Source organism: Eurosta solidaginis, chromosome 4, assembly GCF_040869045.1.
Source record: "Eurosta solidaginis isolate ZX-2024a chromosome 4, ASM4086904v1, whole genome shotgun sequence".
Lineage (NCBI taxonomy): Eukaryota > Metazoa > Arthropoda > Insecta > Diptera > Tephritidae > Eurosta > Eurosta solidaginis.
In genome coordinates this window covers 22,879,725-22,906,337 of record NC_090322.1, presented here as the reverse complement: position 1 = coordinate 22,906,337, position 26,613 = coordinate 22,879,725, and the positions used below count along the sequence as shown (strand labels likewise).

Genomic DNA, 26,613 nt, shown 5'->3' with positions numbered 1-26,613 from the left:
TATGTAATGTTCGGTTACACCCGAACTTAGCCTTCCTTACTTGTTGAAATAACTTTTTAACAAAAGGTGGACAAACGAAAAATATTCCTGGACAAACGTGGACAAACGAATGGCATTTCGTTTTTTTAAATACACGCAAATGGAGGTGCCAACTTCACACACGATTTGTTTTTTTTTTTTTTGAAATAACTTTTTAACAAAAGGTGGACAAACGAAAATTTCTCCTGGACAAACATGGACAAACGTTGGACAAACGAATGAGATATGGTTTTTTTAATTATTCGCCCAAGTAGGTGCCAACTTCACAGAGCTTCATTATTGGCAGTGATGCTGTCGAAAATGTAAAACTCTATGGCAAGCGTAAGCGGTATGTCGTGAATACCAGAGCTAGATAGTGGATCCAGACATTCAGCCACCATGCAGTTAATATTATCACTGATGAAGACAAGATCTAACATTCTAGATAACTGATTGGAGAAGCTATTTATCTGGGATAGATTGAAATTTAGGAAATTATCAATAAGATACACCTCAGAGGTACTGGAAACATTCGTAGGAATAAGATTTGAACTATTGTTGACACATGACCATACAATGTTAGGCAAATTAAAGTCGCCTAAAATACAGAAGTGATCATCTCCGAAACGAAATAAAATTTTGAATTTCCTCTCTCGGATTCGTGGTCCTGGGATCAAACCGCGTCTTTTGACACCTCCCGATATTTTTGGTCGGGTTTTAGCAGTTGTGAGCTAAAGTAAACAATTACACAATTTTTTTCCTTCTGGTAAATAAAATGCATAAAATTTAGTAGGTGGTGCAGTAGTACAAGACTTCCTAATTTTTATTAAAAATTACCGAGGAGAAATCAAAAAATTCGTACGTACGATTTAGGAATTTGAAAGCAAAAATTAAAAAATTTATTTCTGTCAAAACATATTTGCAAAAAATTGATTAAAATTTCGTGTTGGTGTTGTAATGCTTCACACGTATTTAATTTTGATGCGAAACCGGTGTTGGATCGGTCTGAGTAAATTTTTATGGTAACCGGGGCCCACGGTGTGCCTGAAGCAAGTTTAATTGAAGGGTCAAAGCACAACCGATTTTCTCGTGGATTCTTATTTTATGGACCAAATTAAGTCAGAATCCAAAACTTAGGCTTTTTCTACTGAGCCGTTTTTGAGAAAATTCGATTTAAATTTTGAAAATAGCAAAAAATCAGTACTAACTTTTTTGATCGTTTTTGATTTGTGGTCCGATTTGGCTCATATTTGGAACACATAATACATGCAAGATTAAAAAGCGACTTATGAAAAAAAAATCGCCGCTTGGTGGCGCATGGATCGAGATATTCACAAAAATCGTGTTTGTGACCCGATTTGGCTCATATTTGGAACACATAATACATGCAAGAATAAAAAGCGACTTATGAAAAAAAATCGCCGCTAGGAAAATTTGTATGTTATAAGCATTTGACATCGCATTGTATAAGAAAAAATAAAATTAAAATATCAGGCTAAACATAAGAGTCATGGTTCAATTATGTACAGGTTGGCTCATCTCATCAGCTGATTTTATTTATGTCATTGAATGGTCGAAGGGATTGTCAAAAGTAGATGGCAAACTCAAAATGAAACCAACCCATTGGCAACATTTTACTTACACATACAAAAACTGCTAAGTTTTATGTTTCCATTCCATACCATTCGCACCAACACCAATACACAGATTTTGACAATTTGAACAGACATATTTTGTTGCTTTACAGATGAGCCAACCTGTATATAGTTGAACCATGCATAAGAGTATAGCAGTATGTAAAGCAGCAAACGAACATTCAAAGCCAATGCAGTTATACAAATCATTGTACCGCGAGCACCAATGACGTAGGGGACTGTTTCTAGCAAAATTTTGCCGGCATAGAGGTAAATGAAAAGGCACGAAATGTCTGGACGCCCTAGCAGGAACCGCAAAATTTAGTTGACTGATTAGGTCAGGGGAGTCAATCACGCCAATGATGAGCTTGTGAATGAACATAACGCCAAGTAATACTCTACGATTCTCTAGAGATGGCAAATTCCCTACAAGAAACGCTGATAGTTTTACTAAACACTCACACTTGTAATTGACAATGCTGATCCTGCGATGACGTAAACATTGATACTCAAATTTATGTATGTTCCTTTGTTCGCTCACGCATGTCCGCATGTTCCCAACGACAGCCTATAATCATGAAAAAGGACTGAAACTGGGAAGGCTTCGGACACCTGGTACAGAACAAAAGAACATACAGCAGATACCATAATGCATGTGAGACAGATACATAATTCTCAACGGAATTTTATGTATGCGAGAACAGATTATCCGATTTAATCATGTTGTCACTACTGACTGTCATATGACAATCAAATGATTATCACGGTTGTTTTGTTATTTTTTAAATTCCACCATTTTCAACCGACGAAAACCATATAAAAAATAAGTTTAAAAAATTAAAAAGAGAGCATTTCAAAGCTCCATGCTAAAAGAAAAAAAATTCGAAAATAATATTAAAAAATACCAAAAGCTGGCGGAATGTATGGGGCGCACTCAAAAAATTGATACGCGAAAAATAATAGTGGTTAGTGGTGATTCATTTTTAAATGTGTTTCCGCATGAGGAAAGCGCTCTTCTGTTGTTTTGTTATTTTCTGAATTTAAATTGAACATTCTGAACTCGAATTCTTATAAAACTATTTATTTTAAACAAATAAGAAACACGTATGCTTTTATCACGTACAAAATTAAAAACGTAATGAAATAAAGTAAATAAAAAGCAAAAATCATTGTTTCATTTTTGGCGGAATATATCAATGGTCATTTATGATAGTATAACAGTCAAACCTGATATCTACAGTAAACTATCATTTATGACACTTTTTGATAGTTAGAGTGTCAGCACTGATCCAGGAAAATGAATGAGAGTGAGCAGTACGGCTATATACTTAATCAGTAGGCCATGTTGGTGTATAAGAAGGAGACACAAACTCACACGTACACAGTTGTTTACATCACATTTGCGCAAGTCCCCTTAAGTTTGTGATAGAAAGTTTGTATGAGACGCTGATCGTTAGGTTGACATTGCTGACAATCAGATGATAGTCATATGATAGTCAGTATTCTTGTAGGGAGCTCGTGATTAACAGAGTCAAATGCTTTACTAAAGTCGGTGTAAATTACATCGGTTTGTTTGCAATCTAAAAACCATTCATAACAAAAGACGTAAATTGAAGCAAGTTGGTAGTAGTTGATCTCCGATGAACAATTTTTGTTTATCTGCACATTCGTATGTTCATTTCATTCGCTCGTTTACAAAGGTGCCCTATTTTTGAATATGCAACACTATACAACACTATCAATCAGGTCGACAATTACCTAAGCGGCGGTTTCAACTGAAAGCGCTTATAGCTTCGACACATAAGCATGTACCATGGCCCCAGGCTTTAAAAATAAATTTTTTATTTAGCTTTTATTTTTTGTCCATCTAGCCTTTCTCTGAAAACGTTCTGGCAACACTGGTACGTATCAACAAAGATTGTTTTCGCTGAAAGTCCCCAATTTTATTAATATCCATGGAAAATCCCAAATTAGGGGTTTGATGTGTTTATATGTATATAATTGACTGGCATTTAAGAAATAATAATCTATGAAAATAACACATATAAAATGGCTATAACAAGTGTACGATCTTTTGATTGCCTGTGTCGGACATGTATGCAGAAAGTGGTTGAAGTGTCCCACTTCGAAACCAACACAAAGGCGGATCAAAACTGGCAATCCTTATTTGATAGGATTGAAGAATGCGGTACTCTCCGATTGGCTGAGCTGTTGTCCAACACAATACCGCAAATTGAAGTGCAACTAAATGACGAGCTGCCACAGAAAATTTGTTCTAAATGCGTACAACAGTTATTAAGCGTAAATCGGTTCCAACGTATGTGCATCCAATCCGATCAACAAATGCGCGCATTGATCGTAGAAAGGGCTAAATATGAAAAAATGTCAATTATGGAAGAGGAAACATCTCAAGGAGCTATAAAGGGAGTTGGAATTGCAAGCGCTTTACCAGAATTGCCATCATCCAGCGCTGCTGATCCGCTTCAAAATATCGACGTAGTTATTGAATATGGCAAAGATGAGTCAAATAACTTAAGCGCATTTGTTAAAAATGAGATATATGTTGATGAACACAATACTGATTATAGTGATAGTGAAGCATTGTCAGCAATAATCTCTGCAAAAAACAAAGTGTTGATGGTAGAATCAGAGGAAGAAACAGTAAAACTAAAGTAAGTACCGATTTTTAGAGAAAATATATCAAACCCACATTTCATTATCTATCCATGTATATTAGGGGCGCACAAAGACAAAACTTACATACAAAGAAATATCATTCTATCGAAACCACAAATATACCACTCAAACAGCTTTCTTGTCATCTGTGCGATGAATTGTGCGGCACGAGGACGAAGCTGGCGAAGCATGTAAAATTACGGCATCCTTCCCAACAACAGAAATCAATAAAACAGTATCCATGTGACGAGTGCGATGAAACATATAAAACACGGTTCAAATTAGCGAAGCATAAGAAATTGCAGCATTCTATGGAGAAACAACAAAATAATCCCTGCGATATCTGCGGAAAAAGTAAGTTTTTTTTTTGTTATGGTTACCGAATACGCATTTGTGACGTCCACGGGAAAGGCCCCCTTTCCAGTAGGGCTAAAAAAGTAATAAAGATATCGATTTTCGGTTTTTAACAATATCTAGAATGAACTTTAATTTGTAATTAACCCTCAAAAAAACAAAAATTAATTTTTTCGTGTTGGGGGTTTCTTTTCGAGCGTCACATCATACATAAAACTTATTTTCAGGCTTTCAAAAACTGGCGGCACTTAAGGCGCACGAGCGCACGCATAAAGGCGATCGGCCACACTTATGTCCCGAGTGTGGCAAATCATTCAGCCAGGCAGGGTATAATTACATTCATATTAAACACAACCACTTAACATTCTTTATTTTCATTTTGGCTACGCATTATTTACAGAAACCTCAGGCAGCATATTTTACGTCACGGTGACGACAAGACTTTCGAATGCCCCTATTGTCCCTCGAAGTTTAGTTGTCCGAACGACGTGGCTAATCATAAAATAATACATGAAGGAGTAAAACGACACGTTTGCGATATATGTGGCTATAGTTTTGGCAAATCAAATCAATTGTCTATGCATAAAAGGTATCATAATAATGTAAAACCTTATAAGTGTGATTGTTGCGAAATGCGGTAAGTTAACTGTAATGAGTCGATACATTTACAAGTCGCTTAAGTTCATCATAAGAAAATGTTGGGCAACTCAAGTTATTTGTTTCAGAGCTGGCATTTGACATATACGTTGGAAAACTGTTATAACTATTACATATGTGATAATTGCCAAATACAATATTGAAAGCGTTTGCAAACAAAAAGTTAAGATCTAGTTGGGTCTAAGCACTTTAAAAATCATATGGAAACCATATAGACTTAGTTTTGATAAATTGTATCACATTTTTGTTAAAATCCGAACTTGTTGATGTGCCCACTTTGGAAGTTCCAACAAATTTGTCACGGTATGCAGTAGCAGAGCATAATCCGATTCGCTTGAATGGACTTACAAGCCAACCTAATAAAACCTCACTGCGTTTTTTAGCGCACGCAAACAACCGGCGTTTTGTGCCCTAACCCAAATAAGCCTGCCTTGCGACAATGTAAAGCATGTATGCAAATGTCACGCAGAACAAAAATTGGAAATCGAGTTAGGTTTTTACGCAGCAAATTAAATTTGGGTTGCTCTCATACAAGTTGTATGTACATGAGACATTTTTGACAGAAAATGGCTTGCTTGCGTTTATATTAGGTTGGCTTGTTAGGTAGTTTTGGCCTGCACGTACAGTAGAACTTTTACTTAAAAAAAAAAGATAGGATTAAATACGCGTTCTTAATATTATTGTCATTATTTGGGTAATTTTTGTTTGTTTTAAACTATAGATTTGGTCTACTAGTATACTAGTATATATTTCATACAAAATCTGAAAAAATGCCATCTGTGGACTTAGGCAGCTTTGACATGGATCGGCACATACTACATTGTGTAATATATAAATTAGAATTTCTTTTCAAACTTTAATTACGCCTCTAAACAAAAACAGCTTTCCTCGCATGAGTGCTCAACGCCGTCATATGCGCACACATACCGGCGAAAAACCTTACAAATGCACATACTGCGAACGCGCCTTTGCTCAAACTAATGATCATATGAAGCATTTGCGTATACACCTAGGTGATAATGTTTATAGATGTAAATTATGCCCATTGGCGTTTCCTTCAAGTACAGATATGCGTTTACACTATGCAACGCATAAAAACGAGGATCAAGAGACACGTGATCGAAATATGAAAGCCCTGTTGAATGAAGAGGCTCAATTGCAATTAAAATTTGCTAAATCAGCTAAGAAGTCGTTGGAGTAAGTGAACATAATAGTCGTTAAGTAAAACCAGCTTGTAACCTTTGGACTGCATACGCAACTAATGTGGCAAGTAATACTGTAACATGCTATATTAATTTGAACTACAGCAACTGCTCTTCTACAGCTCCGTTTGAATAACATATTTTGATATATAATTTTAGTGGCACTTGTGTGTTATCATTTTAATGCCATTATAATCAGCCCTATTCTATTCTTGAATCCATCGTAGAAAATCTACGAATACAACCCTCCGCTACGAATACGAAGAATTTGCTATCACTGAACTCATGTGAAACCGAAAAAAGTGCTGCCAACATAAAATGTCAAATTTTGGTTATTCGAAGTCAGGTGAGCGATTGTAAATAAAAGATTTCAACTTAAATTTTAGTTTAAAATTGCATTATATCATTTAAAATAAAAGTTTAGTGCTTAAAATGGATTCCATATCATTTGCAGCTTTGTTAGCAAGAAAGGCGTGATTTAAAAATTGCGAGGAGTCTTGAAATTAGAAGAGGCTATGTATGTGAAAGGATCCGTGTTTTAATGAACTAATGAAGGTTTTAAAAAATTGTGTTTTATAAAAACTTTCCACCTAAACAAGGCTGCATTTACCTACGTGCTCGGTGTTATAAATGAAGGAAGTACACCGTTCGGTGGGTCATCTTCAATGACTCATATAATACGCTTAGCATCGGTATTACGTTTTTTTTTTTTTGCGGAAGGTAGCTATCAGCACGGAGTTGGAGAAGATTTTGACTCTCCGATGTGTCAGACCACATTTTCCAAAGTTTTGAAAGATGCCCTACTAATTTTCCAAACGCGGCTATATCCACAACTGATACACTTAGATATGACCAACGAAGAGAAACGTAGCGTAAAAAGGGATTTCTACGAAAAATATAGGTTTCAATGTGTAATCATGTTTTATAGTTTTTGTAATAATTGTCATTATTATAAGACCCTTAAAAATTTAAATAAATATTTTAGTAATTTAATTTTAATTTAATTCTTTTAAGCTTTCTTCTAAATCTGTAAAGCTCTGTTGCCGATATACATACATGCATACATATTACAAAACCATTACTTTTTTCAGGTAGTTGCATCTTTTGTTGGTGGCGCAATACAATTTGCAATGTTTTCCCAAAATTTGTTAACCTCCTCCTTTGGGCACTTTGTAAAGCCTAGCACCATTTCAGGGTGCTGCTGCAATAGGTCAAGTAAGCGGGAACATTGTTGGCGAGTTGTGACAATTTTGGACCTATTATAACAATATATTGCAATTTAATTAGTATAAATATCACTTTTAATAATATACTTACATTTTATTTGTTTAATATTCCTTTTTATTCTGAATTTGAGATAATTTCACTTTTTTCCGCAAGCTGATACGCGTCGTAGAAAATTTATACGAAACTCTACGATTTGACAGTTCGAGAGAGTTCAGTGAAGGCTTTCTACGAATTTCGAACTTACGATGGATTCAGTGAACGGACTTTCGTAGAATCTACGAAAATCGAACATACGATGGATTCAAGAATAGTGTTGAATAACTAATCAGGTAGCACACAAAAATATAAAATAAGGCGTGTTACAGTTTTGCACTTATGTAATTTTGAATTTTACCGTTTCGCTGTTTAATATAAAGTTATAAATCCTTTATTTACATTTAGTAAAAAATTAGTAAATAATTTTGACCTGTTCCTTAAATTGTAAAGATATCAAAACCAAAGCAAACCGGTTGAAAGTGTTCCTCACTACATATTGGGACAGGAAAATTATATTATTGGTAGCGAATTCTCGTAACCGTTTAGTTTTGTTCACCATTGGCGATGCGTTCACGATTTAGTATGACCGCATGAAAAATTCAAGTCCATACTGCCCTCCCACCTAGATCCATGAGGAATTTCGGGTCGCCAGAGCCTCGGCTGCTAAAGAAACAGGATTTGTCACGGGTAAGTGAGTTGACAATTGGGTTGGAGAAGCTATAAATTGCGTTGGCAACCCCTGCACTGCATATTTTGCATATACATATGTAATATAAATCCTATATTTCTATATTAATAATATGCTATCAATGAGTTTTGAATTCGAAATCAAAGGAAGACAACCAACAAAACTTTTATTATTGTAGCAGTAAGACCCAGTTTAAATATAACGAGATTTTCTTAGTTTTCGCACTTCTAATCGTTAATTAAAGAACCAGATTTCCCATATAATTTTTTCCTTTCGATATATGGTAATTAGGAACAAATCAGGATTGCGAATTTTTTCATAGACAAAGAACCACCTCTAGGGTGTTATGTCTAAGTGGAAGCACGAAGGAAAAGAGAAAGGTGAAAATTAGACAGCTTAGAATCCATGGTAGAATAACCAGGTGAAGTAAGCCGTCAATTGTCCCGCTCTAAATTCTTCTTTGTTCTGTCATTCGGCTATCTGAAAATGTTTCACCAATGTTGTTCCCGAAAAATTGTTCAGCCCTATTCTGCATTTCGACTTGGATTGGAATTTTTTCGATTTGGGAATTTTGGTATTCTGTGTTCCAATCTCTTTCGATCCAACTTCAAATCGTTCGATTTTTTGTATTCTGCATTTCGATCGTAGTTCCGTTTTTCTAAGTTGCAAATTAGTTGGCGGAAAAATATTTTCTTTTTATTTTTTTATTAATTTATAACAAAAATGTAAGTAAAACTTGTTAAGAAACGTAGAAGGCTTGATGATGATTGTTTTTTATATGTTTCCAGGTCAAAAACAACATGTCGATGTCGAAGTCCTTGGACGTATTTGCCCCGCAAAAGTATCTAACACATACTTGAAAGCATCCTTATTAAGTCGAAAGTTTTTTTGAACCTAAATAAGAAAATAAGTCATTAAACTTTACCACTTTTAAGTTCAATTTCTTACAATTCGTCACTCATCTCAAATGAATTACACAAATCTCGCAATATTTGCCTTTCCATTCTCGCCTGGCAATTTTCGTATGCGTTGCTTTCCAATTCCATAAATAATGCCGCGGCTATTGATTCCATTATAATAGACAGATATGTTGTTGTTGTAGCGATGCTCGCCCCACCTAATAGCCACGACCGATCACAAAATGTCATCAATATCCTCTAACGGGAGTCCAAGGAAACTTGCCGTTTCAACAGGGGTGGACCATAAGGAAAGGGGTGTTAGAGGCGTTGGTTCCACATTACAATTGAAGAGATGGTTGGTGTCATGTGGGGACACATTGTAAGCGGGGCATACATTTTGTATGTCGGGGTTGCTTCTGGATAGGTAAGAGTTTAACCTGTTACAGTATCCAGAACGAAGTTGAGCAAGAGTGACACGCGTTTCCCTGGGGAGTATGCGTTCCTCTTCCGCAAGTTTTGGATAATTTTCGTTAAGTACTGGATTCACCGGGCAATTCCAGGCATAATGGTGAGACGCCTGTTTATGGAGTTCACCAAGGACCTGCTTGTGTTTTTTCACTTCATACGGCTGGGTTCTCAGGTGCCGTATTTCCTCGAAATGCTTACGGAGATGACTCCTTAAGCCCCTAGGCGGTGCTGGTTCATCAATCAGATGTCTGTTGGGATGCCCAGGTGTAGGGTTATATTTATATTCAACTTTAAATGTACCTACTTTAAATGAATTTAATTTTTGTTCTTGTTAATTTTTTATATTTCAATTTTGAGATTATTCTTTCAAAAATTTTCATGCGGTTATGAATTTTTAAAACGTATTGTAACATACATTTAGGAGTCATTAAAATAAAGATATTTTATTAAAAAATAAAATAGTGTTTGTACAATTAAATAGTGGTATATTTATCAACTACCACATTGGCGATCAGCCAGGCCTTTTTTAAAAAACCTACAGTGATAAGAAAAACGCTCATCGTTAATTAAGACTAAGGATCACGCTGATTTGTTGGAAGTATTTTTAAAAGCTCTATTGGAATGATCAAAAATCGTAGCTAAAACAATACTGTCTTATGTTGCCAATAATGAAAGCGGAGAATCTGAAATATCAGTTTATTAAGTGATAGAGTCTATTGAGCCAACTAATACAAGAGTTTATATGTATGTGTAGGGTTATATTTATATTCAACTTTAAATGTACGTACTTTAAATAAATTGAATTTTTTTGTTCTTGTTAATTTTTATTTTTCAATTGTAAAATATTGTCTTTCAAAAATTTTCATTCGGTTGAAATATTTAAAAACGTTTTGTAACATATTTTTAGGAGCGGTTAAATAAAAATATTTTATAAAAATAAATAGTGCTTATTATTAAATAGTGATTTTATATTAAATACTACATTGGCGATCTAGCCAGCCAAACATAAAAACCGTCCTTCAAAAACAACGAATCAAATTTTAATTCTTGTATGCTGTATGAAATAATAACGCCACCAGTTGATGTTCAGCAAAAATCGATTTATTCTCTTCCTAGTTATATATTATGCGAGTGGAAACCATATTGACTTCCGAAAACGATACCATAATTCTGTTTACTATATCCAACTTATTACGTTTCTATCAGCAAATTCTTAAACAAATTGTTAAAGGTGGTGCACTTGAACAAACTTTAATTGATTTACAAAAGACCAGCGAAGAGATTTATTTAAATTCACTTTCAAATAAAGTGCGTAACATCTTGCAACGTCCAGCTCTAACTCGCTAAAAGTTTTGTAATTCGTACCTTTAAACTAGTGTGAAGTGTCCTCACTACTCGAAGAATTATCTGAAAAACAAGTTGAAAATATATACCAAATATATCGTGAACATCACAAGAGCCCTCTCTAACGCGTATTTGACGTAGACGTGGTGGTCCAAAAACTAGATTCACTTCTATAAAATTAGTTTATTTTCAACTGCACGACGTCGTCTTCGTCGTATTTTTGGATTGTCATTATTTCAGACGTTACCGCTGCGTCATTAACATCAGCCTTTCAATCAAACATTGCAAGAGCAACAACAACAAAAGCTACAAATACAAAACAATTAAAGCCATTGCACAATACATTGTCCAATTTCATCAATCAACTATAAAGCCATTGCACAATACATTGTCTAAATTCATCAACCATTGCGACAAATATTTGGTGAGCTGTATCTAGTATTAATATTATTTATATGTATCTGTATATGTATAAAAATAGATTAATAATTTGGGTTTTGTAAACGCTCCTTTTCGGACATTTTTATTTCTTCCTATAATATAATTTGTGTAGTTATTTCTATTAACAATGTTTCATTCACCATCAAATAATATACGTACATCTACACCACGAAATCAAGTCAACGATTCACTTATTGATTTGGATAATGAAAATTATCAAAATGATTTACCAAATCCATATTTGAATCAAAATAATGAAATTTTTGCTACATCGGTAAAACTTCCCCAATTTTGGACTAATTGCCCTGAAGCATGGTTCATCCATGCTGAAATGCAATTTAGTCGAAAGAACATTACTCAGGAAGGGACAAAATATGAATATGTCATAACTGCACTTCCACAGGATGTAATTATGACAATTCTTGATTTTATTCAAAATCCTCCTGAAAATGACAAATTTTCTGCATTAAAGAAAATTTTAATTGAACGGCACTCATTAAGTGAGAATGCCAAATTAGGTCGAGTGTTATCCGATTCAGAAATGGGAGATCGTAAACCTTCTGAGTTTTATCGGTCTCTAGTGCTACTCTCTGGAAACAATTTTAGCAAAGAAATTCTTAAAAAGCTTTGGATAAGGAAGTTGCCCAAAAATTTAAGTATTATTCTTACTAGTTCGAATTTGAATGAAATAAGTGAATTAGTTAAATTAGCCGATAATATTTGGGAAGTTTATAATAAAAATGAAATAGCCTCAGTTAGTAATTTTCCAAATTCTAAAAGCGAAAATGCAATTATTTCAAATTTGGTTCAAACAACTAACATGATGTGCAAAAATTTTGAAAAATTGTCATTAGAGATCAGTGAAATTAAAAATCAGATGAGCCAAAATTATTCAAGGTCCCGATCTTTTAGTAGGAATCGTTTTAGAAGTCCTTCTAGATATCGATCAAAGTCTCGTGACAACCCAAATTGGCTCTGTAGGTATCGTTATAAGTTTGGTAATCAGGCTTTGAAGTGCGAGCAACCATGCGCTTTTAAAAATAATAGTTCGTCAAACTAAAGTTATCCGTTGTTACGGCGACAAACAACGGACATTTAGACACCTTTACACGTCGCTTATTTATTTTTGATAAAACAAACAAACTTAATTTTTTAATAGATAGTGGAGCAGAAATTTCAGTGCTTCCGGTTTCAAAATCTTCAAGTTCGAAAAAGTCATCAGATATTATTTTAACTGCAGCTAACGGTTCAACGATTTCGACATACGGTAAAAAACTTTTAAATATTAATTTAGGACTGCCTCGCGAATTTCCGTTCACGTTTTTAATAGTGGATATAGCTAAACCAATTATCGGTGCTGATTTTTTGTGTAAATATGGTCTCTTAGTTGATGTTAAACGCAAATGCTTAGTAGATCCGATAACAAGTCTTTCAGTTAACACAATTTCATGTGTTTGTAATGTTTCGCTACCAAAAGTTTTCGCTGTTGAGAACAAATTTACAAAGTTACTAAAAGAATTTCCTTCTTTATTTTCTGAACCAGATTATTCACAACCAGTTAGACATACAACAGTTCACAGATTAGTCACTGAAGGAAATTTGCCATTTTCTAAACCAAGACGTTTAGACCCCATTAAATTCAAAGTAGCTAAAACTGAATTCGATTTTTTAGTAAAGACAGGGATATGTAGACCTTCTAATTCAGCAGTAGCATCTCCTTTACATCTTGTACCCAAGAAGGAGTAAAATGACTGGCGTCCTTGTGGAGATTTTAGGAGATTAAATGTCATAACAGTTCCTGATCGTTATCCTTTGCCCCATGTTCATGACTTCAACATGAATCTAAGAAATAAGAAAATATTTTCAAAATTAGATTTGGTAAGAGCTTATACCAAATTCCAATGGCAGAAGAGGATATCTATAAAACTGCAATCACTACGCCTTTTGGCATGTTTGAATTTGTACGAATGCCTTTCGGGCTTAGGAACTCCGCGCAAACTTTTCAACGATTTATTAATGAAGTAGTTAATGATTTAGACTTTGTTTTTACATATATTGATGATCTCTTAGTGACAAGCGAAAATGAGGAACAACATTTCAAAGATCTTCGCGTACTATTTCAGCGCCTAACGGAGTACGGTTTAAATATAAAACCAAGTAAATGTACTTTTGGCGTAACAAATGTTGACTTTTTAGGACATAATATTTCTGAAACGGGAATTAGACCCTCAGAAGAAAAAGTTTTAGCCATTCGAAATTTTGATCGTCCAAAATCTATTAAGCAGGCAAAAAAATTTATTGGTATGGTTAATTATTACCATCGATATATACCAAAATTAGCAGAGTTTACGACAGTTATCTATGATTTAATTAATAGAACAAATAAGAAGCGAGACAAGATTTTAATTTGGGACGATACATATAATAAAGCTTTCGAATGCATTAAAGAAAAGTTTGCGTCTGCGATATTGTTAAATCATTTTAACAAAGATGCAAAACTTTCTTTAAATGTAGATGCATCCAATACGGCAATAGGTGGTGTCATACATCAAACGTTTAATAATAAGTCAGAACCACTTGCATTCTTTTCAAAGAAATTGTCTCCATCCGAAATTAAATATAGTGCATTTGATAGGGAACTATTAGCTATTTATTTGAACATTAAACATTTTCGTTACCTTCTAGAAGGACGTGAATTTACAGTTTTCACAGATCACAAGCCTCTTGTATTTGCTTTAAATTCAAAAACAGAACGCAGTCCAAGACAGACTAGACATATGGAATTCATTGCTCAGTTTACGAATGACATTAGGTATATTAAAGGACAAGAAAATGTTGTAGCTGATACATTATCTCGTGCGTTTGAAGTAGAAGCGATTAATAATTCGGACATTAATTTAAAAATTTTACAAAGTGAACAACAACAAGACAGTGAATTAAGCAAACTTACCTCAGAGCAAACATTTTTAAATTTGAAACTAATAAAAATTCCTGTTCTTAACTTTAATATATGGTGCGAAGTGTCAGGAGAAAATCCTAGGCCTTTCATTCCAAACAATTTAAGAAAAATAATATTTGATATGTTACATGGGATTTCACATCCTAGTAGTAGAGCTACACGTCGTTTGATAGTTAAGAAATATTTTTGGCCCAAAATGAATAAAGATATTAATACTTGGTCTAAAGGATGTATAAGTTGTCAAAAATCGAAAGTACATCGTCATACAAAATCTCCAGTTATGAAAATTCCAATTCAAAAATCTAGATTTGAACACATTCACTTAGATATTGTTGGACCCTTACCTGTTTCAAAAGGATATCGTTACATATTAACTATAATTGATAGATTTACACGTTGCCAGAGGCATTCGCACTAAGAGATATTTCTGCAGTTACGGTTGTAAATAAATTTTTTAAAGAATATATTTCACGTTTTGGAGTTCCATTAGAAATAACAACAGATCAGGGATCTCAATTTACTTCAAACTTGTTTTCAGAATTAACGAAACTTCTTGGAAGTCATCAAATAACAACTTCTCCTTATCATCCCCAAGCTAATGGAATGATAGAACGTTTTCATAGACAGCTTAAATCTTCAATAATGGCTAGGAATGGATCCAGAGATTGGTATGAAGAGTTACCAATAGTACTTATGGGTTTGCGATCGATTTTTAAAGAAGATATTTCAGCAACACCGGCTGAAATGGTTTATGGACAAAATTTAAGATTACCTGGTGAATTATTTGTTTCAACTACAGAGAATATAACTTCAACGGATGTTTTAAGTAGTTTGCGTGAACATTTTAAAAATTTTAAATCAAATTTGGAACATCATCAAAATTCTAGTGGTATTTTTGTTCCAAAAGATTTAAAAGATTGTCATTTTGTTTTTGTACGTGTAATAAACAAACATTCCTTGCAACATCCGTATGAAGGTCCTTATAGAGTTATTGAAAAAGATATTAAAAACTTTAAAATTTAAATAAACAATGAAATTAAATCTATTCCTATTGATCGTTTAAAACCAGCAATGATTGATAAAATACAGATACCTAACACAAAAACAAAAAAGAAAGTTACTTTTAATTTATTTAACATTAAATCTCCGGAAGGGGGAGTATTGTAGGGTTATATTTATATTCAACTTTAAATGTACCTACTTTAAATAAATTGAATTTTTTTGTTCTTGTTAATTTTTATTTTTCAATTGTAAAATATTGTCTTTCAAAATTTTCATTCGGTTGAAATATTTAAAAACGTTTTGTAACATATTTTTAGGAGCGGTTAAATAAAAATATTTTATAAAAATAAATAGTGCTTATTATTAAATAGTGATTTATATATTAAATACCACAGTATGTAGCAGTTTATTTTCGTTCCAAGCATTTGGCAACGGCAAATGATTCATCTATACAACAAGCTGAAATGAACGCAGCCAAACAGGCATTAGAAAATTAGCGTGATTTATTCCCTAAATTGGATCATCAAAAATGTGTTATTGCAAAAAGTAGTTAAAAAGCAAAAATTAGAACAAACAATTAGCGGTGCGATTTATTAATAATATCCTGTATAAAATTAAAATAAATAATTAATAAATAAAATCTAAATTTAACTAAAAGATTAATTTGAAATAAAGAGCAGAAAATTTACAAATGCTCAGTTACTTGTTAATATTTTTGAGATACTGAATGCGGAATATATTAAAGCTAGAAAGCAACCAATCAAACGTTAAGCAATAACACCACAAAAGCGTGTAAGAAAACAAGCAGCTACCAAAATAACTACAAAGAAAGCAGGAACAAATAACAACAAATATAATAGGAAAAACAGCTCACTTGCGAGTGCAGAGAACGTGTAGAAAAGGAACTCAAGAATTTGTTATGCAATTTTGGATTTTCTGGACAAACATATTATTTCGAAATAAGTAAAAAATATACAATTGCGAGAAATATTTGGTGAGCTGTATCTAGCATTAATATTTTTTATATGTATATGTATATGTATCAAAATAGATTAAACATTTTGGTTTTGTAAACGCTCCTTTCCGGACATTTTTATTTCTTCCTATAATATAATTTTTGTAATTATTTTTATTAACAATGCTTCATTCACCATCAATCACCGTAAACGATTCGCTTATTGATTTGGATAATGAAAATTATCAAAATTATTTACCAAATCCATATGTGAATCAAAATAACGAAATTTTTACTACATCGGTAAAACTTCCCTAATTTTGGACTAATTGCCCTGAAGCATGGTTCATCCATGCTGAAATGCAATTTAGTCGAAAGAACATTACTCAGGAAGGGACAAAATATGAATATGTCATAACTGCACTTACGCAGGATGTAATTATGACAATTCTTGATTTTATTCAAAATCCTCCTGAAGATGACAAATTTTCTGCATTAAAGAAAATTTTAATTGAACGGCACTCATTAAGTAAGAATGCCAAGTTAGATCGAATGTTATCCGATTCAGAAATGGGAGATTGTAAACCTTCTGAGTTTTATCGGTCTCTAGTGCTACTCTCTGGAAACAATTTTAGCAAGGAAATTCTTAAAAAGTTTTGGATAAGGAAGTTTCCAAAAAAATTAAGTATTATCCTTGCTAGTTCGAATTCGACTGAAATAAGTGAATTAGTTAAATTAGCCGATAATATTTGGGAAGCTTATAATAAAAATGAAATAGCTTCAGTTAGTAATTTTCCAAATTCTAAAAGCGAAAATACAATTATTTCAAATTTAGTTCAAACAACTAACATTATTTGCAAAAATTTTGAAAAATTATCATTAGAGATCAGTGAAATTAAAAATCAGATGAGTCAAAATTATTCAAGGTCCCGATCTTTTAGTAGGAATCGCTTTAGAAGTCCTTCTAGATATCGATCAAAGTCTCGTGACAACCCAAATTGGCTCTGTAGGTATCATTATAAGTTTGGTAATCAGGCTTTGAAGTGCGAACAACCATGCGCTTTTAAAAATAACAATAGTTCGTCAAACTAAAGTCATCCGTTGTTACGGCGACAAACAACGGACATTTAGACACCTTTACACGTCGCTTATTTATTTTTGATAAAACAAACAAACTTAATTTTTTAATATATAGTGGAGCAGAAATTTCAGTGCATCCGGTTTCAAAATCTTCAAGTTCGAAAAAGTCATCAGATATTATTTTAACTGGAGCTAACGGTTCAACGATTTCGACATACGGTAAAAAACTTTTAAATATTAATTTAGGACTGCGTCGCGAATTTCCGTTCACGTTTTTAATAGCGGATATAGCTAAACCAATTATCGGTGCTGATTTTCTGTGTAAATATGGTCTCTTAATTGATGTTAAACGCAAATGCTTAGTAGATCCGGTAACAAGTCTTTCAGTTAACACAATTTCATGTGTTTGTGATGTTTCGCTACGAAAAGTTTTCGCTGTTGATAACAAATTTACAAAGTTATTGAAAGAATTTCCTTCTTTATTTTCTGAACCAGATTATTCACAACCAGTTAGACATACAACAGTTCACAGACTAGTCACTGAAGGAAATTTACCATTTTCTAAACCAAGACGTTTAGACCCTATTAAATTCAAAGTAGCTAAAACTGAATTCGATTTTTTAGTAAAGACAGGGATATGTAGGCCTTCTAATTCAGCGGTAGCATCTCCTTTGCATCTTGTACCCAAGAAGGAGTTAAATGACTGGCGTCCTTGTGGAGATTTTAGAAGATTAAACGTTGTAACAGTCCCTGATCGTTATCCTTTGCCCCATGTTCATAACTTCAACTAGAATCTCAGAAATAAGAAAGTATTTTCGAAGCTAGATTTGGTAAGAGCTTATCACCAAATTCCAATGGCAGAAGAGGATATCTATAAAACTGCAATCACTACGCCTTTCGGGCTTAGAAACTCCGCGCAAACTTTTCAACGATTTATTAATGAAGTAGTTAATGATTTAGACTTTGTTTTTACATATATTGATGATCTCTTAGTGGCAAGCGAAAATGACATTTCAAAGATCTTCGCGTACTATTCAGCGCCTAACGGAGTACGGTTTAAATATAAAACCAAGTAAATGTACTTTTGGCGTAACAAATGTTGACTTTTTAGGACATAATATTTCTGAAACGGGAATTAGACCCTCAGAAGAAAAAGTTTTAGCCATTCGACATTTTGATCGTCCAAAATCTATTATGCAGGCACAAAAATTTATTGGTATGGTTAATTATTACCATCGATATATAAAAAAATTAGCAGAGTTTACGACAGTTATCTATGATTTAATTAATAGAACAAATAAGAAGCGAGACAAGATTTGAATTTGGGACGATGCATCTAATAAAGCTTTCGAATGCATTAAAGAAAAGTTTGCATCTGCGATATTGTTAAATCATTTTAACAAAGATGCAAAACTTTCTTTAAATGTAGATGCATCTAATACGGCAATAGGTGGTGTCATACATCAAACGTTTAATAATAAGTCAGAACCACTTGCATTCTTTTCAAAGAAATTGTCTCCATCCGAAATTAAATATAGTGCATTTGATAGGGAACTATTAGCTATTTATTTGAACATTAAACATTTTCGTTACCTTCTAGAAGGACGTGAATTTACAGTTTTCACAGATCACAAGCCTCTTGTATTTGCTTTAAATTCAAAAACAGAACGCAGTCCAAGACAGACTAGACATATGGAATTCATTGCTCAGTTTACGAATGACATTAGGTATATTAAAGGACAAGAAAATGTTGTAGCTGATACATTATCTCGTGCGTTTGAAGTAGAATGGATTAATAATTCGGACATTAATTTAAAAATTTTACAAAGTGAACAACAACAAGACAGTGAATTAAGCAAACTTACCTCAGAGCAAACATTTTTAAATTTGAAACTAATAAAAATTCCTGTTCTTAACTTTAATATATGGTGCGAAGTGTCAGGAGAAAATCCTAGGCCTTTCATTCCAAACAATTTAAGAAAAATAATATTTGATATGTTACATGGGATTTCACATCCTGGTAGTAGAGCTACACGTCGTTTGATAGTTAAGAAATATTTTTGGCCTAAAATGAATAAAGATATTAATACTTGGTCTAAAGAATGTATAAGTTGTCAACAATCGAAAGTACATCGTCATACAAAATCTCCAGTTATGAAAATTCCAATTCCAAAATCTAGATTTGAACACATTCACTTAGATATTGTTGGACCCTTACCTGTTTCAAAAGGATATCGTTACATATTAACTATAATTGATAGATTTACACGTTGGCCAGAGGCATTCGCACTAAGAGATATTTCTGCAGCTACGGTTGTAAATAAATTTTTTAAAGAATATATTTCACGTTTTGGAGTTCCATTAGAAATAACAACAGATCAGGGATCTCAATTTACTTCAAACTTGTTTTCAGAATTAACGAAACTTCTTGGAAGTCATCAAATAACAACTTCTCCTTATCATCCCCAAGCTAATGGAATGATAGAACGTTTTCATAGACAGCTTAAATCTTCAATAATGCCTAGGAATGGATCCAGAGATTGGTATGAAGAGTTACCAATAGTACTTATGGGTTTGCGATCGATTTTTAAAGAAGATATTTCAGCAACACCGGCTGAAATGGTTTATGGACAAAATTTAAGATTACCTGGTGAATTATTTGTTTCAACTACAGAGAATATAACTTCAACGGATGTTTTAAGTAGTTTGCGTGAACATTTTAAAAATTTTAAATCAAATTTGGAACATCATCAAAATTCTAGTGGTATTTTTGTTCCAAAAGATTTAAAAGATTGTCATTTTGTTTTTGTACGTGTAATAAACAAACATTCCTTGCAACATCCGTATGAAAGTCCTTATAGAGTTATTGAAAAAGATATTAAAAACTTTAAAATTGAAATAAACAATGAAATTAAATCTATTCCTATTGATCGTTTAAAACCAGCAATGATTGATAAAATACAGATACCTAACACAAAAACAAAAAAGAAAGTTACTTTTAATTTATTTAACATTAAATCTCCGGAAGGGGGAGTATTGTAGGGTTATATTTATATTCAACTTTAAATGTACCTACTTTAAATAAATTGAATTTTTTTGTTCTTGTTAATTTTTATTTTTCAATTGTAAAATATTGTCTTTCAAAAATTTTCATTCGGTTGAAATATTTAAAAACGTTTTGTAACATATTTTTAGGAGCGGTTAAATAAAAATATTTTATAAAAATAAATAGTGCTTATTATTAAATAGTGATTTATATATTAAATACCACAGTATGTAGCAGTTTATTTTCGTACCAAGCATTTGGCAACGGCAAATGATTCATCTATACAACAAGCTGAAATTAACGCAGCCAAACAGGCATAAGAAAATTAGCGTGATTTATTCCCTAAATTGGATCATCAAAAATGTGTTATTGCAAAAAGTAGTTAAAAAGCAAAAATTAGAACAAACAATTAGCGGTGCGATTTATTAATAACATCCTGTATAAAATTAAAATAATTAAAAAATAAAATCTAAATTTAACTAAAAGATTGATTTGAAATAAAGAGCAGAAAATTTACAAATGCTCAGTTACTTGTTAATATTTTTGAGATACTGAACGCGGAATATATTAAAGCTAGAAAGCAACCAATCAAACGTTAAGCAATAACACCACAAAAGCGTGTAAGAAAACAAGCAGCTACCAAAATAACTACAAAGAAAGCAGGAACAAATAACAACAAATATAATAGGAAAAACAGCTAACACAAAAACAAAAGAGAAAGTTACTTTTAATTTATTTAACGTTAAATCTCCGGAAGGGGGAGTATTGCAGGGTTATATTTATATTCAACTTTAAATGTACCTACTTTAAATGAATTTAATTTTTGTTCTTGTTAATTTTTTATATTTCAATTTTGAGATTATTCTTTCAAAAATTTTCATTCGGTTATGAATTTTTAAAACGTATTGTAACATACATTTAGGAGTCATTAAAATAAAGATATTTTATAAAAAATAAAATAGTGTTTGTACAATTAAATAGTGGTATATTTATCAACTACCACACCAGGTTTCTGGGTATTCAACAGGAACTGTTTGGTCAGCATCTCATTTCTCTCCCTGATGGGGAGTATTCTCGCCTCATTATGCAGATGGTGTTCTGGGGACATAAGAAGACAGCCCGTGGCGATTCTGAGAGCAGTATTTTGGCAGGCCTGTAGTTTCTTCCAGTGGGTGATTTTTAGGCTTGGCGACCATATGGGTGACGCGTAGCACGTAATCGGCTGGCTAATTGCTTTGTATGTAGTCATGAGCGTTTCTTTATCTTTTCCCCAAGTACTGCCAGCGAGGGATTTGGGGATTTTGTTACGACTCTGAATTCTCGGAACAATTGCGGCTGCGTGCTCACCAAAATGTAGATCCTGATCAAACGTCACACCCAAGATTTTGGGGTGTCGGACAGTCGGTAGCGTAGTGCCATCGACGTGGATGTTCAAAATGGTCGACATTTGGGGCGTCCATGTTGTAAATAAGGTCGCGGAAGATTTAGTCGGTGATAATGCCAGGTTTCGCGAGGCGAAAAAACTGGAGAGATCAGAGAGGTAGCCGGTTATTTTATTGCATAGCGCATCGATCTTTGGGCCTGGGCCTGTGGCCATTATTGTGCAGTCATCGGCGTAGGAAACGATTGTGACTCCTTCCGGTGGTGAAGGCAGCTTAGATATGTAGAAATTAAACAAAAGTGGGGATAGGACACCACCCTGTGGTACCCCCTGTTTAATTCTCCTTGGTTTTGATGTTTCGTTTCTAAATTGCACCGATGCCTGCCGACCACCCAGATAATTTGCGGTCCACCTTTTAAGACATGGGGGAAGGGTAGACCCTTCCAGGTCTTGCAGTAACGAGCCATGGTTGACGGTATCAAAAGCTTTTGATAGGTCTAGCGCTACGAGTACTGTTCTATGGTGGGGGTATTGATTTAAGCCGCAATTTATCTGGGTGGTAATGGCATTTAGCGCGGTGGTAGTGCTATGGAGTTTTCTGAAGCCATGCTGATGAGGGGCTAGCTGCAAATTTGCTTGGAAATAAGGGAGCAAAATGGCTTCAAGCGTCTTTGCCACAGGCGATAGGAGAGATATCGGACGATACGACTCACCTATGGTAGCTGGTTTCCCAGGCTTTAGTAGCGGGACCACCTTGGCCATTTTCCATTTCTCAGGTATGACAAAGGTGGAAAGAGACAGATTGAAGACATGCGCTAAATATTTGAACCCCTCTTTCCCTAGGTTTTTAAGCATCGGCATGGCTATGCCGTCTGGGCCCACTGCTTTGGATGGTTTAGCACGACCAATGGCGTCCTCAACCTCTTTAGCGGTGATGGTGACTGGTGACGCGCTGAATTTGTGTTTATGTGCGCGTCTATTGGCTCTCCGTCTATCTTTGTCAACCGTAGGATGCAATATATATTGTCGGCAGAAAGCGCTCGCGCATTTTTTCGCGTCCGACAGCACTTTGTCGCCAAAGGCGATGGAAACTTTGTCTTTGTGCTTAGTCGGATTCGATAGGGACTTTACGGTGGACCAAAGTTTACCCACACCGGTAGAGAGGTTACAACCTCTTAGGTGCTCCTCCGATTTCGCCCGCTTGTGTTCATCTACAAGCAATCTGATGCGTTGGTTTATATCCCTTATTTGGGGGTCGCCTGGGTCAAGCTGTCTTATAAGGTCACGTTCTCTCGCTAAATTTCCGGCCTCCGCCGGGAAGTGGGCCGGATTTCGGGAATTCTCCCGGCGGGAATGAAATGTGCCGAGGCGGATTTAATGACCTTACGGAAGGCACGCTCCCCTTGGCGGGCATCAGTCGGGATAGGGAGGGCAGCCAGGCGGCTGTCTGTAAAGGATTTATATTCTTCCCACTTTCCTTTTTTGAAGTTTATGAAAGTGCGTTTTTCAGTGACGATGAAGTCGGCGTTACGCTCAAGCGAAATAAGTATGGGCAGGTTGTCGGATGCCAATGTTACCATCGGCTGCCAGTTGACGCAGTGTACGAGTTCTGCGCTCACGATTGAGATATCTGGCGAGCTGTGACAGCTTCCTACCATACGTGTGGGGGCGTCTCCGTTTATTGTGCAGAACGTCGTTTCTTCTATTTGATCCGCCAACATCTCACCCCTACTGTCCGCCCGCAAGTTTGAATGCCATAGATCATGATGGGCATTGAAATCGCCTAAGATAATGCGATTGTTGCCAGTGAGTAAGGCCCTGATATTAGGGCGGTATCCACTGGGGCAACAGGTGGCAGGAGGGATGTAGATGTTGATGATTTCTAGGTTTGCATCGCCTGACCGGACAGATAGGCCTTGACGTTCTAAGACATTGTCCCTGCGGTCGATGCCGGGATCAAATATATGATATTGCACAGAGTGGTGTAAGATAAACGCGAGGCCGCCTCCATTTCCGCTCTCGCGATCTTTTCTGTGGACATTATACCCAGAAAAGGTCTGCAGTGCAGATCTTGCTGTGAGTTTAGTCTCTTGAATCGCAGCAATGCGGATATTGTGCCGCTTCATGAAATCGACTATCTCCGTGATCTTCCCAGTTAATCCATTACAGTTTAACTGCAGAATTCTGAAGTGCATAGGGGAGCCGTCGTCACTCTGGGAGTAAGTGACGGGTGACTACGCCTGGGTTGTGGAAGCTAGGACGCAACTGCTGTTGTGGCTCTGGGACTGGACGTCCTTGGGTAAGCAATGGGATACCCGGTGTATTTGGGTATGCGGCCTGGCAACATGGCGCGATGAAACCCGTCGAGGGGTTGCCGTCGCGGAGACCAGAACATCTAGGAAAGTGGCACCGTCCATGGCAGGAGCTGCATTGGGCGGATGTCGCAAACGTATATATTCTGTGCTGGCAAACGGTGCAAAGGGAGGTAGGGACTAAGAGTCTGTTTCCCTGATCTACACGATTGCTGCCGGAAAAGAGGGGGGGAGAAGACGGGGGCAGGGGCTGTTGCTCAGCATTGCTTCCGACTCTACTACGAAGATTGTAGGTATGAGTGGTAGCAGCTGTTTGAGTTGTTGACGCCGTGGGGCGCGAGCAGCAGCGGGTACTTGTTGTGGCTTGCTGAGCAGCGGGGCTGCTGGAAGGTAGGGGGGGGGGGGGGGGGGCGCTTAGACGTAGACTACGGGACGCCCTTGGGCGTGAACAGCAAGGAGCCACAAAAGATTTATAAAATATCACGTGTTAATTGCTCAACGAAATTTTATTGAAAGCTTAATACAAAATGAAGGTAAGAATCTAAGATTAAAAAAGAAAGGAAAAAATTACTTGTCAACGTGACGATGGTTGCCAGCGAATATATATGTTTGGCGTTGCCACATCACTCCCTTCTTAATAACTTCATTGAAAATATTAATGGTCGGAAGTAATGAAAGCTGGTTTAAGCCGTTCTACAGAAACCTGGACATCTTTGTTCCCGATCCTTATGGTGAAAACTCGATCGGATGGTCTATGGATATCACTTCATAGGGCCCAGTGTATGGTGGTTCCAATAGTGCACGCACCGAATCTGTTCGGAGAAATACGTGGGAGCAGCTGCTCATGTTTTTTGCTAAAAATGGCTTAATTTTACTATGGTGGGCTGCTGGGACTGGACGTAGTACTCTCATTTGCTCTCTAAGTCTGTTGATAAAATTGTGCGGGCTACTCGTAGACTCATTATGGTCTAAAAATTCATTGGGTAAGCGAAGATTGGTCCCGTAAACAAACTCAGCCGAAGAGGCTTGCAAATCATCTTTGAAACTCGTTCTGAGGCCCAAGAGTACGATTGGTAGCAGTGTAGTCCACCGATTGCTGTCATGACACATAAGGGCGGCTTTGAGTGATCGATGCCACCTTTCTATCATGCCGTTAGATTACGGATGATATGCTGTTGTGTGTATGTGTTGTGCGCCAATGAGTTTAGATAGTGAGTTGAAAAGAGCAGACTCAAATTGGGTACCTTGGTCAGTTGTTATTGACTTTGGACATCCAAAGCGCGATATCCAATGGTTCCAGAAAGCTTGCCCAACTACGTCAGCAGTGATGTTTCGAAGTGGAACAGCCTCCGGCCATCGAGAGAATCGATCAATCATTGTTAGGCAGTATCGGTAACCTCTGTCAGGTGGCAGAACGACTATGTCCATATGGACGTGATCAAAACGATTGTTAGGCATCTGAATTTTGATAGGTATGAAATGATTGTGTCTGCTGATTTTAGCTCTCTGACATTGCAGGCAACTTCTGGCCCAATGAGCGACGTCTTTATTAATCGCTGGCCATACATATTTACCTCGCATTTGACGAAGGGTCGATCGTGAACTCGGATGTGATTGCCCATGAACCGAAATAAAAATTTGAAACCGTAAGTTTTTTGGTATATGGATTCTGTTTTGGCCTGTAGAAGTATCGCAATAAATTTTTGTTTGATCGTCGAAATTCATGCGCCGCAATGTTAAAGAATTTGTGCAGGTTAACAGTTCTCTTAGCTCACTATCCATCTCTTGCGCGTTTTGAAGTTGCTTATTAGTAACTGCAGTTGGCATAGAAATTGTGTAAAGCCTCGACAGTGCATCTGCTACTGAATTTTCGTCACCAGAAAGATGTACGATGCTCGTTGAAAACTGCGATATGTAGTTAAGTTGACGTAGCTGACGAGGTGATGCTTTGTCAAGCTTTTGCGTGAAAACGTACATGAGAGGCTTGTGATCGGTTTTGATGATAAACTGCTGCGCTTCTAGAAAATGTCGAAAGTATTTTACCGACTCGTAAATCGCCAAAAGCTCCCGATCATGTGCTATAATTTTGCTCGGTTGGGGATAATTTTCGGGAGAAAAATCCGAGGGGACGCCAAACGCTATTAATTTTTTGTTCAACCGAGGCCCCAATGGCCACGTCTGAAGCGTCACATGTGAGTGCAAGAGGAGCGTTGCATACTGGATGCGCAACGATT

The 26,613-nt window shown here is 35.5% G+C and overlaps 2 protein-coding genes and 1 long non-coding RNA gene across 12 annotated transcripts in view; 2 read left to right on the top strand and 1 right to left on the bottom strand.

Annotated features, from left to right (window-relative positions):
* The window catches only part of LOC137248434 (zinc finger protein 91-like), a 137,945-nt gene that overhangs the window by 106,316 nt on the left and 5,016 nt on the right, over positions 1-26,613 (top strand). The gene's annotated exons all lie outside the window — the stretch shown is intronic.
* LOC137249307 (zinc finger protein 345-like) lies at positions 186-10,788 on the top strand. Of its 10 annotated transcripts, XR_010952328.1 has the most exons (8): positions 186-4,324; positions 4,390-4,682; positions 4,910-5,009; positions 5,083-5,319; positions 6,222-6,536; positions 6,769-6,887; positions 7,633-9,217; positions 9,281-10,788. XR_010952328.1 is itself a non-coding variant. In XM_067780652.1 (6 exons), exons 1-6 carry the CDS (start codon positions 3,702-3,704, stop codon positions 6,830-6,832), a joined length of 1,632 nt encoding a protein of 543 aa, XP_067636753.1. In that variant the 5' UTR covers positions 186-3,701; the 3' UTR covers positions 6,833-7,619. The 10 variants fall into 10 exon arrangements, 1 of the variants encoding a protein (XP_067636753.1); XR_010952330.1 differs by having other exon boundaries at positions 7,637-10,788; XR_010952327.1 differs by having other exon boundaries at positions 7,633-10,788.
* On the bottom strand, positions 9,181-11,560 carry LOC137249313 (uncharacterized). Its single transcript, XR_010952337.1, has 3 exons — positions 11,225-11,560; positions 9,441-10,542; positions 9,181-9,386 (listed from the first exon to the last, which is right to left on the bottom strand). It is a non-coding gene; the product is annotated as an uncharacterized lncRNA (long non-coding RNA).

What these genes read in the sequence shown, in the direction of transcription:
- LOC137249307 (XM_067780652.1), top strand. Translation starts at nt 3,702, where the DNA reads ATGGCTATAACAAGTGTACGATCTTTTGATTGCCTGTGTCGGACATGT. An exon ending in GAAGAAACAGTAAAACTAAA is followed by an intron (nt 4,325 to 4,389) that starts GTAAGTACCGAT and finishes CATGTATATTAG; the next exon opens with GGGCGCACAAAGACAAAACT. An exon ending in AAATCATTCAGCCAGGCAGG is followed by an intron (nt 5,010 to 5,082) that starts GTATAATTACAT and finishes CATTATTTACAG; the next exon opens with AAACCTCAGGCAGCATATTT.